The sequence below is a fragment of the Hippocampus comes genome, unplaced genomic scaffold (genome assembly GCF_001891065.2).
Source record: "Hippocampus comes isolate QL1 unplaced genomic scaffold, H_comes_QL1_v1.1 scaffold36, whole genome shotgun sequence".
Taxonomy (NCBI): Eukaryota; Metazoa; Chordata; class Actinopteri; order Syngnathiformes; family Syngnathidae; genus Hippocampus; species Hippocampus comes.
Genome location: NW_017805695.1, coordinates 5,352,102 through 5,370,317, shown reverse-complemented (window position 1 = coordinate 5,370,317; position 18,216 = coordinate 5,352,102). Strand labels below are relative to the sequence as shown.

At 40.6% G+C, this 18,216-nt stretch overlaps 2 protein-coding genes across 3 annotated transcripts; one reads left to right on the top strand and one right to left on the bottom strand.

The window, feature by feature from the left end:
* The first annotated feature begins 603 nt into the window (after positions 1–603).
* Positions 604–8,145, top strand: pkd2l1 (polycystic kidney disease 2-like 1). The gene is made up of 15 exons (XM_019882169.1): positions 604–908; positions 1,083–1,196; positions 2,522–2,649; positions 2,754–3,007; positions 4,879–5,103; positions 5,171–5,399; positions 5,479–5,649; positions 5,732–5,913; positions 6,004–6,124; positions 6,205–6,303; positions 6,381–6,502; positions 6,583–6,700; positions 6,823–6,956; positions 7,041–7,179; positions 7,459–8,145. The coding sequence occupies exons 1-15, from the start codon at positions 635–637 to the stop codon at positions 7,570–7,572; spliced, it is 2,424 nt and encodes an 807-aa protein (XP_019737728.1). The 5' UTR covers positions 604–634; the 3' UTR covers positions 7,573–8,145.
* A 378-nt stretch (positions 8,146–8,523) lies between these two features.
* Positions 8,524–15,621, bottom strand: tial1 (TIA1 cytotoxic granule-associated RNA binding protein-like 1). Of its 2 annotated transcripts, XM_019882171.1 has the most exons (12): positions 15,419–15,621; positions 14,892–14,988; positions 14,531–14,629; positions 14,358–14,412; positions 14,188–14,275; positions 12,226–12,301; positions 11,214–11,322; positions 11,036–11,131; positions 10,863–10,947; positions 10,656–10,779; positions 10,377–10,522; positions 8,524–10,246 (listed from the first exon to the last, which is right to left on the bottom strand). In XM_019882171.1, the coding sequence occupies exons 1-12, from the start codon at positions 15,445–15,447 to the stop codon at positions 10,123–10,125; spliced, it is 1,128 nt and encodes a 375-aa protein (XP_019737730.1). In that variant the 5' UTR covers positions 15,448–15,621; the 3' UTR covers positions 8,524–10,122. The 2 variants fall into 2 exon arrangements, with proteins under 2 accessions (XP_019737730.1, XP_019737731.1); XM_019882172.1 differs by lacking the exons at positions 14,358–14,412; positions 14,531–14,629; positions 14,892–14,988; positions 15,419–15,621 and adding an exon at positions 12,973–13,042.
* Between the last annotated feature and the right edge of the window lie 2,595 nt (positions 15,622–18,216).

Below are 18,216 nucleotides of genomic sequence, written 5' to 3'. Positions count from 1 at the left end.
TTTGGAATGTGGGAGGAAACCGGAGTACCCGGAGAAAACCCACGCAGGCCCGGGGAGAACATGCAAACTCCATACAGGGAGGCCGGAGCCAGAATCGAACCCTGCATCTCTGCACTGTGAGGTCGACGCACTAACCACTGGACACCGGGCCGCCCTCAGCTGATACAGAAAACTGAAATATATGATGAACATCTTTCAATACGGTGCAGTGCATTTCTACAGCACAAAAATTTACATCTATAGTAATCAACATACAACAGCCACTACAATATTGCCAATAAAAACAAAGCAAAGCTTCCAACGGCACAGTTTTTATGATTGGTGTAAGTCGAGATCAATGCAACATGTTCTTTGGGGTCGTAATACCTACATAAGATTAAATGTAACTGCACACAGTTCCTTTTAGCCAGTCAGTCGAAAAGCAATTTGTTCTTGCTATTGCCATCAGCAAGCCATCATCATACTGTCGCCTCAATTTCCTAACGATGACGACAAATGCTCCTGCAGAGGGCCCGGCCGGCAGCTCCTCCCTCCACATTGCTTATGTCACCTCCCCCTTATAAGCATCCGACTGCGCAGGTGTTCAAAAGCTGCCCCCGCTGCCCTGCTTGACTTTCCTCTCTGATCCTGCACCATGAAGAGTCTGAACAACCGTGCCGAAAGCCACCTGTCCAGCCAGGTGGAATGCGAGTTGGAAAACATGGGTTCATGGGTGAACCAGGGTTACATTGACAACTCGCCGCCCTTGCCCCGAGTTGTGAACACCGTCTACAACCCGCAGCCCCTCTTTCAGGGCTCCATGGAGAGCATCTACAACGTGGACATCCCTCGCCCGTTGCCGGAGGAGCCACACTTGGCTGATAAAATCTTGTCGAAGGAACGTGGAGGCTGCTGCTCTTTCATTAAAGGTAGGAACATTCTGGTCCTAATCTCAACCTTACCTTAAGACTCATCTATGAATCTTTACCAAGACAATGATCACTCCCAAATGCATGTTAATCGTGATCTACTAGTTTTATGGATGCAATAGCACAACAATTTTCTTCTTTCCTCCCCCTCCTTCTTTTCAATATTCTTGGTAGGTTTGTGGGGAACAACACTGACGGAGAACACCTCCGGCAACCGGGAACTGTTTGTCCGCACAACTCTACGGGAGCTAATGATCTATCTGGTCTTCTTAGTGGATATTTGTCTTTGTAAGTAATAAGATCACTGTGAAATGTGGTTATGAGACATGTGAAATGTCGATGAAAATTAGACTTATTTGATTTCATACAGGATGGTGATACAACAAATTTGATTTTTAACCCAAAACTTTACAAAGATGAATTAAAGGTCAAGTTTAGTTGAGATGGATTAACCAAAAAATACAATGTGTAATGTTGTCTATTAACCTTTTATAAGGGAATACGTTAAATTAGATATTCAAAATTTTTAATAGAACAATGCATTTATTACAACATTTGCCAATTCCCCCCTTTAACCCCTCACAAAACAACCCCCACCGCAAAAAAAAACAACCAAAAAAAAACAAAAAACTAAAAAACTATGAATATTTCATGACAAGAATTTTGGACAAATCTTCTCATTTATATCATGAGCGAGGCTGTCCAAACTTTCGAGTCGTCATCCAAAGGCACCTGCGCAATGGGCCCTATAAGAGCATTATCAAAAAAATACTCTGCCCTTACGAATTGGTTACGAATAATGCAGTTTCATTTAAAAAAATGTTTATTATGGTGGCTGTTTGCATTGATGGTGAACTGCATTGCAGCATCCTGAGAGCTGTTGATCATATTTTGGTTGCCTCATTTTGCATGGTCAAGATCTTGGTGAGTATTCATATTACCGAGGTTGGTTATAATTATTAATTGTCACAACGTTATCATAATGAAGGAAACATGTCATTAAACCGCTGCGAGACACTAGAAAATGTTTGACCACAAATGGTCCCTTGATTATGAATACATGTGACGGCGTTCTAAAATGACTTCTAAATTAGCGCAAAAAAAAAAAAGAAAAAGGATTGAGAGCATGAGTGAAAGCGTATCAAGGAAATTGGAACAGTCACCTTCCCATAAAAAGTGCTCCAGCACACTCCTGCCTCGATGCCTCCCACAAACGTCCTCCCGAACGCTCCACCTGAGAGCTTTTGTCGAGCCATTAGCCGTGAAAGGGACATGACCGCAAGCCTTTTTTGCCTTTTAGCGATAAGCGCATTGGGCCTCGTCCATTGTTTCTTTGTCTGTGTTACATTGACATTGTTTGACGAGGCTATTTGCGACGGGGCTGGTGCGCTCTCTCCTCAAACAAATTAAAGCCTCTAATCTGGATCCATCTGATGGTGGCAACATAAATACATCCAAGGAACAACAAGTGTCCAATGATAGCTTGTGTGTGTCCTGCCTTTGACGTGTCTTATCTTGGGAGCACTGAAAGGAGCAACGTTTAAGGCGAGCCTGTACAAAGCCAGATAGCATCACGTGAAGTCGTGAATAATGTCACAATGTTCTCTTTTCAGTGACGTACGGTATGACGAGCTCGACCACCTACTATTACACTAAAGCCATGACTGACCTGTTTGTAAACACAGCTGGAGAAAGTGGGGTTAAGTTTCAGTCCATTAGCACCATGGGGGATTTCTGGACTGTGAGTATTTATCCTGATGGATTTCTCCTATTATTATTTTTTTTAAACACAGTAGGAGGCAACTGGGTTATTTTGACAATTTCAACTTGTTTCTCTATCAATAGTTTGCTCAGGAACCATTACTCGATGGCCTCTACTGGACTAAATGGTACAATAACCAGTCCCTGGCCACTGGAGATCAGTCCTTCATCTACTATGAAAACATGTTGCTGGGAGTTCCCAGAATGAGGCAGATCAAGATCAAGAACAACTCCTGCAAAGTTCACAAAGACTTCCAGGATGAGATCACAGGATGTTACGATGTCTACAATGAGAAGAAAGAGGATGATATCAACTTTGGCCTCATCAACGGCACAGCGTAAGTTACACCTCGTCAGTGCAGATTCACACTGTCCGGGTTGCTCTTCTTTCCTGGGCGGCTTGCCGGTAGAAGGCTCAAAGAGTGCCGCCTTACCACTCATGACAAGAATGTACTTTGAATAAGACCAAATAATAAAATGAACAAGTCATAATACACTAAAATGACATAGAAATGTGATCTAGGTGATGATGAGAGCAGTTGTTTCGTTCATCTGTGTTGTGACGGGTTTTCACCCTGCGCTGCAAAAAAATCATGACTGACAGACTCTCATTCAAGGTTGCACATGAGCAATGGCTGCTCACTATAAGACTGCCAAGTGCATTTAGTTTTTCGTGATGTTCGCCACGGGAGAAGCTTGCCCATGTTTGGAAGTGTTTCTGGAGCATCCAAACAGAATGTAACAAGCAGGCTTTTTCTACTGTTTGCTCTATTGTTGTTCACACTCTGAAATCACTCCGCCAGCCCTTCCCCTATTGGATGCGCCTTTTTTCGTCACAGCAAAGTACGCCCACCTTGAGTGTCGGGGCACAACGCAGAATAAGCTAGTCGACCATGCGCTCTGGGTTAGGTGGAGTGTAAAAAGAAGCATGTTTGGGTGCACAAGTACACAAACTCGATTTAAATACAAGGACCGTCCAGGCTGAAATGACATCGGTCAGTCATAGAGTGCGTCTGATTGACAGATCAATCCACAGTAGTTGGGAAGCGGAGGCAGAGATTTTAAGTAACTCAGTGAAGTCGCTTAGACAACACCTTGAGAGAGGAGAACATACAAGCAGAGGTTTGAGACGGAAGAGTGCAGAGCTGATCAGCCGAACTAGAAATCTACCAAGTTGTCCAAAGGCTAGCGGAGACAATACACACCTGACACCATGTTTAGCAACAAAAGTTGGCGGACCGCATGCAGCGAGAATAAGACACCCAACTGACCACAAGTGTCCAACCAGACCAACAGAGAACCTCGACATGGGCCAATACTTGATGGCGTCTGACACATTGGAGAGGTGTTTTCTTCATGCATGAATCACTCTTTTCGGTTTTCACTGTACATGGAAGGTGTCAGACAGTGTGTGTAGTGTTGTGTGGGTTAGCAGTTTGCTTAAAGGTCAACATTGTGGATGGAGTGACCCAAGTCGGTGGGGGAGCGGTGTGGCTCGGCAAATGCTCTCGTTTCCCCAATACAGTATAACTGCATATTTTAGAATCGCCTTTTACTGTGTGCGGCACAGTGGTCCCTTGCTACATTTTATGACTTATATTTTGATTATGACCTGTATTTTTTTACAGTGTAATTCGGCATCCTTTTATTTTTATTTTTTAAATTTTTACATTTTAATTGAGACCAATTTGAAGCCATCTCCTCCCTGCCATGTCTCCTGTACAATAAACAAATAATAATACAACTGTATACTTATTTTGAACTTTGAGCACATTTAAATGAGGGAAATGTGAACAAATACTAATGATGAGATTTACAGCCTTAAAACATATCGTGTAATTGTAAAAAAAAAAAAAAAAAAAATCCTACTTAGTGGATTTCATGTATCGCGGGTTATTTTTTTAAACGTAATCCCCGCGATAAACGAGGGACCACCGTATACCTTTGCAACAATCATGTTTGCTAATCACCGTTGTGAATTGCCATACATGCGGCAAAGGAGAAGTGCTCACAAATATAAATGTACACATCTTTGTGGACAATATTTCAAAGAGACATATGTATTTGTTTAGCTTACATAGGAGAAAGGCTAAGATGTTTGAGTTAAGCTCATGTTGCGTATCTATTACAAATTCTCCCCCGGAGAAAACGACATCAGTCGCTGTCTTCTTCGAATATTTATTCCATATGTGGCCTCGTACCTCTGCAGATGGAGCTACCACACTGAGAAAGTGATCAAGGGTTCCTCACATTGGGGTTTGCTGACCACCTACAGCGGAGCCGGATACTACCAGGACCTGGGTCGAACCAAGGAGGAAAGCGCGGTTCTACTCAGGGAGCTGGAGGAGAACCTCTGGCTAGATCGAGGAACCAGGGCCATCTTCATTGACTTCTCCACTTACAATGCAAACATCAACATGTTCTGTGTCATCAGGTACAGCCTGAAATCCAATTTGCTCGATCGGAATGGCAATTTGTGTTTGACGCGAGTCTGTTGATAGGTTGGTAGTGGAATTCCCGGCAACGGGCGGAGCGATCCCTTCTTACCAGATACGAACGGTCAAACTGATTCGCTACATCAACTACTGGGACTACTTCATCCTGGGTTGTGAGATGGTCTTCTGTTTATTCATCCTCTATTATGTTGTGGAGGAGATACTTGAGCTTCGAATACACAAGTTCTCCTACTTCAAAAGTATCTGGAACATACTTGACATCGTAGTCATACTGGTAAGAAACATGTCACTCGGGAGAAATTCTTCCAGGTTTTCAGTAAGCTTAAAACGATGAACACGTCTCTCATTTCCAGCTCGCCGTCGTTGCCATTGTGTTCAATATTTTCCGGACAGTAAAAGTGGACAAGTTGCTTGGCAAATTATTGGACCAACCGGAAATTTACGCCGACTTTGAGTTTCTGGCCTTCTGGCAAACACAATACAACAATATGAATGCAGTCAACTTGTTCTTTGCATGGATCAAGGTAAAATTCTGCCGCGCTCCGCTCTCAACGTTGACATGTGCCACCTTTCCTGAAATAGCGTGCGCTCTTCTTGTCACCGTAGGTGTTCAAGTACATTAGTTTCAATAAGACCATGACCCAGCTGTCCTCCACGCTGGGTCGCTGTGCCAAAGACATTATAGGATTTGCTATAATGTTCTTCATCGTGTTCTTCGCGTACGCTCAGCTTGGATATTTGCTGTTTGGTACAGAGGTGGAATCCTTCAGCACCTTTGTCAAGTGCATGTAAGAGATATATCCGGAACAGCAGAATAACTTGAATCTGCGGTGTGCCTGAACTCATCAGTCTTTCCATCTTTTTTTCCCCCCTCGCAGCTTCACCCAGTTCAGGATTATTCTCGGAGACTTTGACTACGATGCAATTGATCGTGCAAACAGAGTCCTCGGACCGATTTATTTTGTCACCTACGTTTTCTTCGTTTTCTTTGTCCTGCTCGTAAGCCATCCTGCTACGCAAGTCATTTGAAAGTCATATAACACTGTATGTTTAGAGTTTCACGTTTCATATCTCTTCAGAACATGTTTCTCGCCATCATAAATGACACGTATTCGGAGGTGAAAGAGGAGCTATCGTCCCAAAAAGATGAGCTCCAAATCAGTGATATCATCAAACAGGTAACACGTGGTGTACCACTGTTTGTGTATTCAGCATTTAAATAGGATTTCACGTGGTCTGGATTCTTTCCAATCAGAGTTACATGAAGACATTCATGAAGCTGAAACTTAAAAATGAGAAAATATCCGATGTTCAGAGGGCTCTACGCGCTGGATCGGGCGAAATTGAATTCAAGGATTTTCGGGAAACTTTAAAAGAGTACGTGGAAAAGATTACGACCGCATCTTGTTATGCCAAAAGATTGAAACACAATCCTCACCACTCTGATGATGTCGCAGGATGGGACATGCTGATCATGAAATTTCTGCAGCTTTCTCACAGTTTGACCGTGATGGGAACCACATTCTAGATGAGGATGAACAGGAAAAGATGAAAACAGAGCTGGAGGAAAAGAGGGTTTGTCGAGTTACATGCTTTGACCTCGACACCATTTAAAACATTCTAATGATCTCATATGTTGTTTTCTTCATCTGACCGACAAAGTCCTGTAAAGCTTTTGAATTTTCCGATTTTCTCAGGATGCTCTTGCTGCTGAACTCAACAATCTTGGAATGAACTACGGGATAGAATTAGGGGAAAAGACTCCAGTGATCTTAAGTGACCAAAAGAGCAACTCCGGTCACACGTTTATGGACCGAGAACAGTTTCTAAGGTCACATTTCGCCTCCCCCGAAAAAGTCTACATTTTATATGACATTAATCAAGTCTCTTCACGATGTCTCTCTGTCAATTGCAGATTGGCCAGGCAGGTTCTCCACCTTGAAAGTGCTATGTCTGGCATTACAGTGAAGATTGAGTTGATTTTGAAGAAAATTGGGATAGAGGACATAACCGAACTAAACAAAATCAATGGGAAGTCGGTGACCAATCATATCGTAAGTATAAGCCTCCAGTGTCGGCAATATTGAATTGTATGGTAGGTTAATTGGGACCCCCTGAATTGCCCGAGTGTGAATGGTTGTCTACCTGCGTCTTAAAAATTGCATTGAGTCAGTGACATTAGTACAGTATATGAAATGACTTGACCTGCAATAACTTACGAAGAAAAAAAGTGTAAAAATGTGTTACAATCAGAATACATGAACAAATTGATGGATCACGACGCAAAAACGATCGGCATGTATGTGACTTCTTTTTCTAATTACCGCACGCAGGCGGATAAAAATGCCTCTGATGGGAGTATTTTGGTTTGCGTGGACCGAGGGACAAAGGCTGCGCTGCCATCAGGGAGAATTTGCACTGTCCCCACATATGACTGTCATATGTGATAAAGCCGTGAGATGTGACAAAGGGGATGAAGAACGAGTTACAGATCAAATATGTTTATGCTTTAAAAGAAACATGTCATAACTGAAAATATCCTCCAAGATTAACACTCTCAACTCAACATACAAACACTTGAGCTTTGGACGAGTCAAGTTTCACTGAAATCTGTAAATTATGGACACTTTTTTTTTTTTTTTGCTGTCTAGACATCAGATAAAATGTTCAAGCACAAAAACTTAGATCACTACAGTGTTAAATGTTGTAGATTCCACTTAAACATGAAACTACATATTAGAAGTGTTGTGTAAGTTCTCTATATCTAAATAGACTGTTGTGCAACACAGTATAACAAATTAATAAATGCCTAAGTTATTTTTCCATTTACTCAAAGTCTGTCAACTTCTTTGCTTAGTTTGTTGAAGTGTGAGTAATGGTCTTAAATGTTAATGTGCAATCAAGCGTTATTCACGTCCGTCCTGGTCTTGAGCTGCAAATGCTCGAATACAAGTGAGCAACGTTGTGTTGGTTAGATGCAAGATGCAGCTGAATACGTGTCTAATAAAGATACTAACAGATGTGGTTTGAACGTGTCTTTATTTCGAGTGACTAAACTGCGTTTTCTATTTTTTCTAATGAAAACCATCCCCAGCCTTTATTTAACATCACTTATCACGGAAGCAAATTGTCATTACATTCAATATCTTATGCAACAAACATATACTGTGTGCACGTCACAATCGTGCAGTTCAAGCTAAAACATCATCTCTGCTTTCTGCTACTTCAAGAAAAAGGACAAATCCGCAGTGGGCGATTTAAAATTGGCCAAACCACTTTAGGGGCCCCCCCATATGAAATTAATCATATTGACTGACAAGGTTTTTCAGAACATCCAACCCATAGTGATGTACACAGCATTACCGGAGCTGCAATTATTTGGGGATATTGTTATTTTGTCAATTGTCTTGTTAATCCCAAACAGCTCTTTTAGACCCCCCCCCGAAAAAAAATCAAGTCTATTACACACATGATACGACAAATGGCACATAATTTCAAGCCAAATGAAAAGGTGCCTATGATTGAAATTCACTTCAGAGTGCACCAAGGGGCAAATGTAGAGGGGGCGGGGGTTGCCATATTTACAAATCCTTCCACCAACATGCAAAAAGCCAAAAAATAAAAGTAAGGAAGGACATACGATCTGTTTGTCGTTACAAAGGTGGTTGATTAGAAAATGCTCCATAATCAGGGATTGGTCTTCAAGGAATAATGAAAAAGAAAGACTTTATATTCCTCTAGGAAACCAGCCCAGAATCAGCATAAAGATTATCTGTTAACAAGATGATGAATTGTTTTAACACTTCAATGCAACAGTGAGCCCATCTCAAAGGTTTTTTTTTTAATCTCCTTTTTTATGAGACAGGTTCACCAACACAAAATATATCAAAAGCTTACAAAGAACATGCTGTCAGAGCAGTGAAAGTAACATGAACTTTGCTCATCACTCAGAGAAATCTCACCACTGCTGTAATTATTTTAAAGCCACAGCACACGATCGAAACTGTTGTGCTCTGCGAAGTATTCCAGGAGCTCTTTTTTCCAAAGCACTTTTCATTCGCATCAAAATTGCAGTGACTCTATGGCTATTGGCTCAACACAAACCAATACTGTAAGGTTGCCGTGGCTCATTGCAATTGTTGCAGATTTAAATTTAAAATATCAACTCAAGTCTTGTGACTTTTTCTTACCAATTGTATCAAATAGAGAAAAAAAACGCGCCAAGCACGAGCAGTACATAAACATTCTGACTCGACTACAACTAACAAATGGAAAATATTAAATGGATTTTTATATTTGTGAAGAACACGATAGGAGTATGTATTGCTGTAGTTCGAGGTTTCAAGCGTGATTCCACCAGAACACAAATATAGTTTTGGATGTGATTTTTACGTATGTATTTTAAAGCTATTTCTCAAATTTGAAATGTGATTGGGGCGAGTTTTTCCTGCGAGGTGATCTTGAGAGTTTCGCCCATAGCTAACAGATACTGCAGCTGTTCAGTAGGACTACTGCATTAAATGTCACCTATTGTCCCTTTGCTCTGGTCCATATCAGTAAAAACAGGCAGGTGGCTCACCTGTGTATTGCAGTACAAGATGGATTAGATTCCACGTTCCAGAATGCAGGCAAATACAAGGTTAAGTGCACCATGAAGGTCATATGACATGAGGATAATTTTTACTGCTTAATCCCTGATAAAAAATAATTCTCACAAAGGGGCCAACAAGCGCCACAGGAGTGAGAACACATTCGGACTGATTAATTTGATGGCGATGTTTAATGCGAGACTTGCATTTCATTGTCCTGGAGCATGTTCATACACTGAAAATTTCATTTGAAGAAAAAAATAAAATAAAATTAAACATTCTTAGTGAAATGGGCACAGTCATTACAAAAAAAAAAGTTATTTGTCCTATGAGGCAAACAGATGCTTTATGTATAATGGTTTGACCAGAGCTGGTTCTTCTTAGTAATGGGCTTGTGTTCGGACCAGCTCACTGTGTCTGGTAACCAGTCATGTTGAAGTTGGTCAGGTTGGACACGACTGAATTCGCGGAGGCTGAAGCCTGAGCCGATTGAGAGCCAAATCCTCCGACCCAGCCGGGCGACTGAGACTGCCTGTGAATTCAATCATATATGAATATGCAAGTTCATTGCAAACGAGGAATATTTAACAAACGCGTTCTAACTTTGAGGAAGTATCATGGCAGTCTAAGGCTGGAATGAAACGTATGATTTTGATACATACTCTACTCCAAAGCCTTGTTGGTTCCATGACTGGCCATACATGTTGTAGGAGGGAACTTGCCATCCATTTGTCACATACTGCTGCCCATATTGCTGCTGTGGACTTCCATAGACCTGATTCCACTGCCCCCACTGACCATATTCAACCTGTGACAAGAAATAAAGAAATAATGGAGTCACACAATCGGGAGCAAACAACCGACTTGACTGGAAAGGATGCATGATTGACGTTCATTCCAACAACATAACAAAACATATGACTTCGGATAAATTACTTTACCTGCTGTGAGCCTTTGGTCATATCGGGAGATTCTTTGCCCCAGTAGCACTTCACTATGTGTCCTTCAATGCCCGTGCCATTAACTGACACAATGGCATGGGCAGCACTGTCATGGGAGGAAAACCTTTCAAATAGAAGAGTGTTATCAAGCAATTTCATCCGACAAGAGAACTTGGTTGACATCTAGGGGTCAAATGCTGTAATTACCTGATGAAAGAATACCCTTTCTCTGGGAAAACTCTGATTTCCATGATCTGCCCAAATGGTGAGAAGGTCTGACGCATTAAGGTATCTGACATAATGAGAGAGAAAAAGTACTCTATTGTACATATGTCGAAACTGACCAAGTGTCAACACAACACTAAATGCAAACTACTTACCAGATAGCCCTGACTGGATGCCGCCACAGTACACTGTACAGTTCTGCGGGCTGGATTGGCTCACAACATCATCGAACCGCAGTTGTTTTGAGCCATCTGAAAGGTACAAAAATACCCCCCAAAAAACTTCAGCACACCATTGCTGTACAATCAGCAAACATTTGCATTCTAAACTTACTGTCCTGCGAATTTTTTGGAGCAGGTGGCTTTCGTGTTGCCCAATTGGTCCTGATTTGGCGACCTCCGAGCCACTGCCCGCCCATATGAACAATGGCGTTCTCAGCATCCTATAGAAACAAATCAAGAAGTCAAAACCGAGAGTTGAATGAATACATTTCTGTATACCGACTAGCAATACTAGTGATCAAAACCAATTGAACATGCTGAATTTAAACAAATAGCGGCCAGCTTACTATAACCGCAAAGGGGATGGGGATGTTTAGTTTGAAATAGGCAATCTTGGAACACTATCAGAAAAGGACCGTAGCAGAGAATGCTGAAAATAAGCAAGACATTTAAAAAAAAAAAAAAAACTAGCTCTCTGGAATAGTCCCTGGTGGTGTACAGCCTGGACTGATGCTGGCCAATCACAGTGTTTACAATAATATTAACAATTATTATCATATGTACTTGCAGCTAGAAATCAAAGCATAGAGAGCTTCTGTCACCAAAAGGCATGGGTGCAGCCTGTGAATGGCGCAATCCATCGCTGTCAACAGCTTCTCAAAAATTTTACTCTCTCTCTCATTGATTTGTGCCCGTTTTCCTTTCTTTGAGGCAATCCACGTCTTCCTTGACAATTCATGCCATGTTTTTAAGGTCCGATTTAAAAAAGACAAGTGTGCGGTGCTCTACCACTTGGCGTACGGGTGTAAGCGGACGACAAATTTTTTTCACAGGGGTCCACTTCAGTTGCGGTGTTCAGCGAGCCGAGCCTGAAGCAAATGATGCATCCAGTGACTCAATGAGGCGTGGCCACTATGTGGGTAAATTCAGCAATGACATTCGGGTTAGTAATCTACATATGATCCTGTTCATGTTATTCTCAACAGTGTTATAGTAGGAGGTTATGCAGGTATGACTGTGTGTATTACGTTACACTTCTATAGATATTTGCCCAAAAAGAAAGTAAGAATAATAAACAGGAAAAGAAATAACCTTTCATCTGTGTTGCGGCACTGGAGCCTTACCAGTTTGTTGTAGAAGGACACAAATCCATACCCCTTTGATTTGCCTGTCGCCATGTCCTTCACAACACGAGCATCTCTGGAGCGAAATGTGAAAAGATTTTCAGTGAGTATTCCGGTTAAAATGCATTGTTTTTAAAAAAAGGAGCCACGCAAGACACACTGAACTGTGAATCCACTACACTGTCCTATATTACTGGTAGCTATCAGGACCCTGGACTCAGTGCTGACTCACTGACTCAAAAGCAGGAATTTAAGTAGGCATACATGCAGTCTACAGAAAGATTTTACACATCATAAGATGTATTATCAAATTATTGCCACAAGAGCGCCACTTTATCTCCTACTCTTAATCTCATGAAATATACGCTGTACACTACCATGCATTCTTAAACTAGTCTTCTGGCCTACAAATTAAAAATGTATAGAATATGTAAGAGGAAAAAAGGAATAAAATGGCATACATGGCTAGATTTCTTTTTTCCCTTGGTCAATTCTTTACCACCAATATGGAGAGTATGGCATTTGGGGAGCTGAAAATTTTGAGAAATTGACAATTTTCAGAAATTTGGGAAGAAGACCTTAATGCGACAAAACTTAATAGACAATTGAATATGAAACATTTGAAATATAGATTTAGAGGAATACACTTAATATTGAATGTGATTGTCTATACTATATCACGTAAAGACAGAGCATCTACAAATAAAGACAGAGGAAAAATGGAATAAATAGAGAAAAAAAAACTACATCTGAGTCTCCAGAGTGCACAGTTCCTTGCTGTTAGCCTTCAAGCTCCTGTCCAATCCTATGAGCATTTCTGTAAAAATAACCAAAATGCTATTACTTCACTGAGACCCACATCTAAAAGCTGTTCAGGTTCACATACACAGCTGACATTGCGCTGACACTTACCATAGACTAAATATGCGTAGGAGAGCAACGATAAGAGAGCACTTCAGTATGTGATTGATAATCAACAACTCCAAATGCGGCCAATACAATTCTCTCAGGGAGTTTAAAAGGACTTCAGTGTGCATTGTTTTCTGGTTACGACAGAAAATCACCGGATGGCTCAAGTTATGTTGGCAAAAACTACAGCTTTGTTTTTCATGCATTGGGTGATGTATACTAATTATTAGAACACTGACTGACAGAAGACTTTTTTTTTTATATCACGTTGAATTCAAAACAGAATCAGATCTAAATGAGGTGTAATTTAAGTGCAACTAGATGCCCAGATTGCAATTAAAGTTTCACAAAAATAGGAATGATGGACACTATTCAAAATCATAAATATCCAGAATCATTGACATAATGAACAAAAACAGGCGGTCACTTAAATTTGTCTTCCAAAAGAACAAGTAACTTAAATATTCTTGGCCTTTTTGTGCAAACAAAGATGATGGCTCTGCCTACAGTTATGTCATATGAGCCCATCGAAAATTGGGGTGATTTGTATAAAATAATCTGACATTATTTGCTAAATGGTAAATATTTGTGGGAAAACTCTGAAAACTGAGAATCTGCACATCAATCACAACTTGACTGTATCTCTCTTTCCGATGAAGGCAAAAAATATATACTCTGCGGCTCCTCAAACTAATTCTGAATTCAAAATCAACATAAGATTACTAGAGAACATTTTAATAAACCTGCAGAGGTATGCGTTTGTTTTCCTTCCAACTCATCTTTTCAAGAACACTTTACAGAATTTACCAGGGGGACAATGTATACACAAATGTTTTTGTTTTGCTGTTATTCTTTTATGGCTTGCAAACAGCTATCAATGTCATTCTTTTGTGTTCTCAATGAAGTGGTACATAACATTTTGAGTACTGTATTCTATAAATGATATTGCTGCAGTAATACAAGCTTTTGAAAATAGGTGACAAAACATGATTCTTAGAGGAAAGCTTTAATGCTGTGATAATGAAAATAAATATAGAAATGAAGTAAACTTACGAGATTCTCCCAAAAGGTGCAAATGCAGCCCTCACATCTTCAGTGGTAATCTCGGGACTTAGATCACCCACAAACACATGAAAGTGATCTATAATGGCATAAAAACAATTACCGTTACAAAAAATATCTTCCCTTTTCACTCCCAGTACATAAATGTTCCAAACACTTACTGGATGTGTCTTTCTTTTGGCTACTGGGAGTGGTGGCCCAATTTACTTTGACTTCCTGAAAATAAAGGAAACAAACATTTCATTTTTAACAGGAAGGCAGGCATTTTCTACGCAAGAAGCAAACATACCACGGTTCCAAAATGACTAAATTTGTACCAATAAAAGTATCCCACCTTCCCTAGTATTTTCCTTCCATTCATAGCTGCTAGGGCTGCAGCAGCATCTCTGTGCTCAAAGAATTCCACAAAGCAATAGGGGTCATTGGTTGTATGCTGCAAGAGAAAATGTCAAACCAAGTAATTAATTTAGCTTTCAATTACGTTGCATACGTTAAATGGTGACTTCAAATTCCTGTCGCTTTTTTTCATTAGCGAGGGAAAGATTAAATCACTGCGAATTTCAAATTTCCAATGTAACGCTCCAGGTATAAATTGAGTCGCTTTGCGTACATTGGTAACACATTCATATATAGATTAATTTTGGCATTTCTACTTCAGAATCGCAATATAGCGCTAAACTAAATTCATCACTTACCTCGGTGATCATTTTACAACTTTTACAAGGCCCTATTTGAGTAAAGAGTTGTAGAATCAGAATTTCTGTCACATCCCTGGAGAGATTTCCCACGTAACTGGAAGGAAATAAAATAACCTCTGTAATAGTACTCCAATAATTCAATAATATCAACAACAACACAAGTGTCGTAAGGGCTTGTGTGCGATTAACCCAGACAAGCCAACGTGTTAGTGCAACTTAGTTCCATTCGCTTGAAAGTCGGACAAACCGCCGAGCTAATGCTGCTAATTTAGCTGTTCATGATATTTGCGGTAGTTTGACTCTATTCGACTGTTACGGAGCATATTGAACGAGCAACAAAAATAGCTGTGAATTTATATTTTTACAAACACTGTGGATGGACGTTGTCTCCAACTTCACTGTTGCCAGAAATACAAACCAATAAACGCCTGACTTCGTGTTGGCAGCGCAAATTAAGTTAGCAACCGCGTTTTAAAATTAGCACAGCAAACGTTTCGGAAATTAGTAAAACTATTGGAATTTACAGTGTCCTGGGGTAGGAATCGTCGTCCATTATCGATGTCGACTGTCACCAAAAGCAGTAAAGAAAAAAAATCTATTTGCTGGTAAACTAAAGTTTCTTGCTTCCTCGGTACGCTAAATCAACTTGCTAACTAGCCAGAAGCTAGCTAACCGGACACCAGGCTTACGTCATGCTGCTACGCCACAAGTGTCGAGAACGCATGCGTATTCTGTGACGCCATGTATGACAGAGCGCCAAATATCTTCTTCCTCCTCTTTTGGTTTTGGCATGGTGGTTGCCAAACAATTTAATTCGCCATTACCGCCACCAACTGATCTGGAGTGTGAGTCCTAATGATCTCCAAATATCTAATTTAACCCTCGTTTTATTTATCAGTGTCTGGACTCACAGAGTTCGTTGGTATCTTGGTAGCCCACCTCCAAAATGTTCTCAGGGCTCGCCCCCCAAAAAATGATTTTACATACATTAAATTTTAAAATAAAAATCTGAATTAGAATAATCTTTATTGACCAAGTATGTAAAACACACAAGGAATTTGTTTCTGCCAGTACGAGCTACACTCGTATTGCAGTAACAAGCAACTATGATAAACAAAGACATGCCATATAAGTATAGAAAGACCTTCTGTAATGTAAGGGTACCATTGTGCAGTAGTACCACCCAATGACAGCTGTGTGACAATGCGCAGAGTCATCAAACAGAGATAAAGTGATCAGTGGTGTGGGACTTACAAAACTATGATGTTTGTGCAGTTGGTGCCAATAATCGTATGAATTCAGAATTAGATTTATTGGAGCCAAACATAGTTACCTCAATACAAGAGCATGGAAGGGACCACCTGGCACTCCCTGTTAAAGATGTTAAGATCTTCAGTCTGCACATCCTCAGCCATCCGAGACTACCTCTCATGGTTAGTTAAGTCTATGGCACATGTGTCAAACTCAAGGCCAAATCTGGTTTCCAATGTCCTTTTATGTGGAACACCCGCTTCACAGTACAGAGATCCAGGTTTCACATCTGGGGTCCGGGCTTCCTGTGTGGAGTTTGCATGTTCGCCTGTGTGGGTTTTCTCCAGGTACAGTACTCCGGTTTCTTCACACTTTTCAAAAACATGTCCCTCGGTGTGATCATGATTTTGAATGATTGTTTGTCTGTGTACCCTATGATTGGTTGGCAACCAGTTCAGGGTGTACCCTGCTGCCCGCAGACAACTGGGATAGGCTCCAGCATGTCGGCGACACTCGTGAGGATCAGCAGTTTGGGTAGTGGATGGATTAATGCATGATTATAAAGTGGACAGCAACAAGAGATAAATATAAGACAAATTAGCTTGGCCCAGATCATTTCAAGACTACGACTTTAATATGATTTATCTTTAATTTACATGTCATTATGTAATGCTGTTCTTCAACCATTTAGGCAAATATGTGGCAAAAATTTATTCTCTGTGAGGTCAAAACTATTTCGGAGCAAGTGTTGTTGAGTGTAGTGAGCCATAGTCATGTCATTAGCTTCTATGCACTGAGTCACAACAGAGTGACAGTCCGAGTTGCCATCAGTAATAACAGATGCAATTCTTTGATGCTACCACACACCAAGTAGGGAGAAATTCCAGAGATTAATTTAATTTTGACAACATTATTAACTGCTCAAAGAGAAATTGTTGTCTGAAATTTCCTGTTAATTCAAAAATGATGAGCTCAGCTTAGTTTGTGACCTTTTTTCACATACAGTTTTGCATATACTGTAACAATGTGACCCCCCCCCTTTTTTTATATGATTAATGCTATAACTCCGTGTTGGTGTTATGTATCAAAAAATTACAGACTGAAAACACTACAATTCTAATGTTGACTTTAAACTTCTATGAAGTACAGTATTTTCAATCTGAATTCGCTGCTTTGTGAAATGAAAAAACGAAGGCACATTCATAATCAGCACCCCAAAAAAATCTACAAAAGTATACTTGCATCTCATATTAGAAAAGAAAGTAAACGTTTGTTGACCAGTGGAATGAATAATTCCTGTGTTTGTGCATTGTATTAAAAAACAACACTACAAATCTAACAGTGACCTAAGTACGTTTCCACTGTGTTCTACTTTTGTTTGAATCTGAGAAATAACTGTCTTTGAGATGTTTCTGACATTTGTGCTTCGTGCTACATTTCTGATGGAGAAAGACAAACTTAATATTATCATGTTTCAAAGTTTCATTTCAGTATATGCTTGATTGACCTCGAACGCCATGTTCTCACAACTTGTACACAATGGAGCACACAGAAAAAAGGGCCAACTTGAGCTGAATGAAGCCAAGGCCTCATTAACTGATAATACAGTATAGACAGGAAGGTTCAACTTCGGGAGGGCAGCATGTCACCGGAAGATGTTTTAGCCTCCAGGTGTCCACTGAGGGGCATATCGGTGGGCTGGGCTGGAAAGCGCGACATGCAAATAAGGAGGAATGTTTTTCTGATATGTTACTTGTATTTTGCATATCCTGTGAATAAAAAGTGGTCAGCGGGGGTGCAAAGGTGGGGTTTCGATCTGAGAGGCAACACGACTTGTGCAGCCTTCGAGGAACTTCGCCCCCTTTGCTGATCAGCAAAAGACAATCTGTTCCTGAGTTGAGTCGATTCTTTTCATTCAAAGTTCAAGCTGTCCGGGTGAATTCCCTGACAATTTCCTTTACAGCCCCCCACACACACTAAACAGTCAGACACACACGTACATACATACATACATATACATATGTGTGTGTGTGTGTGTGTGTGTGTGTGTGTGTGTGTGTGTGTGTGTGTG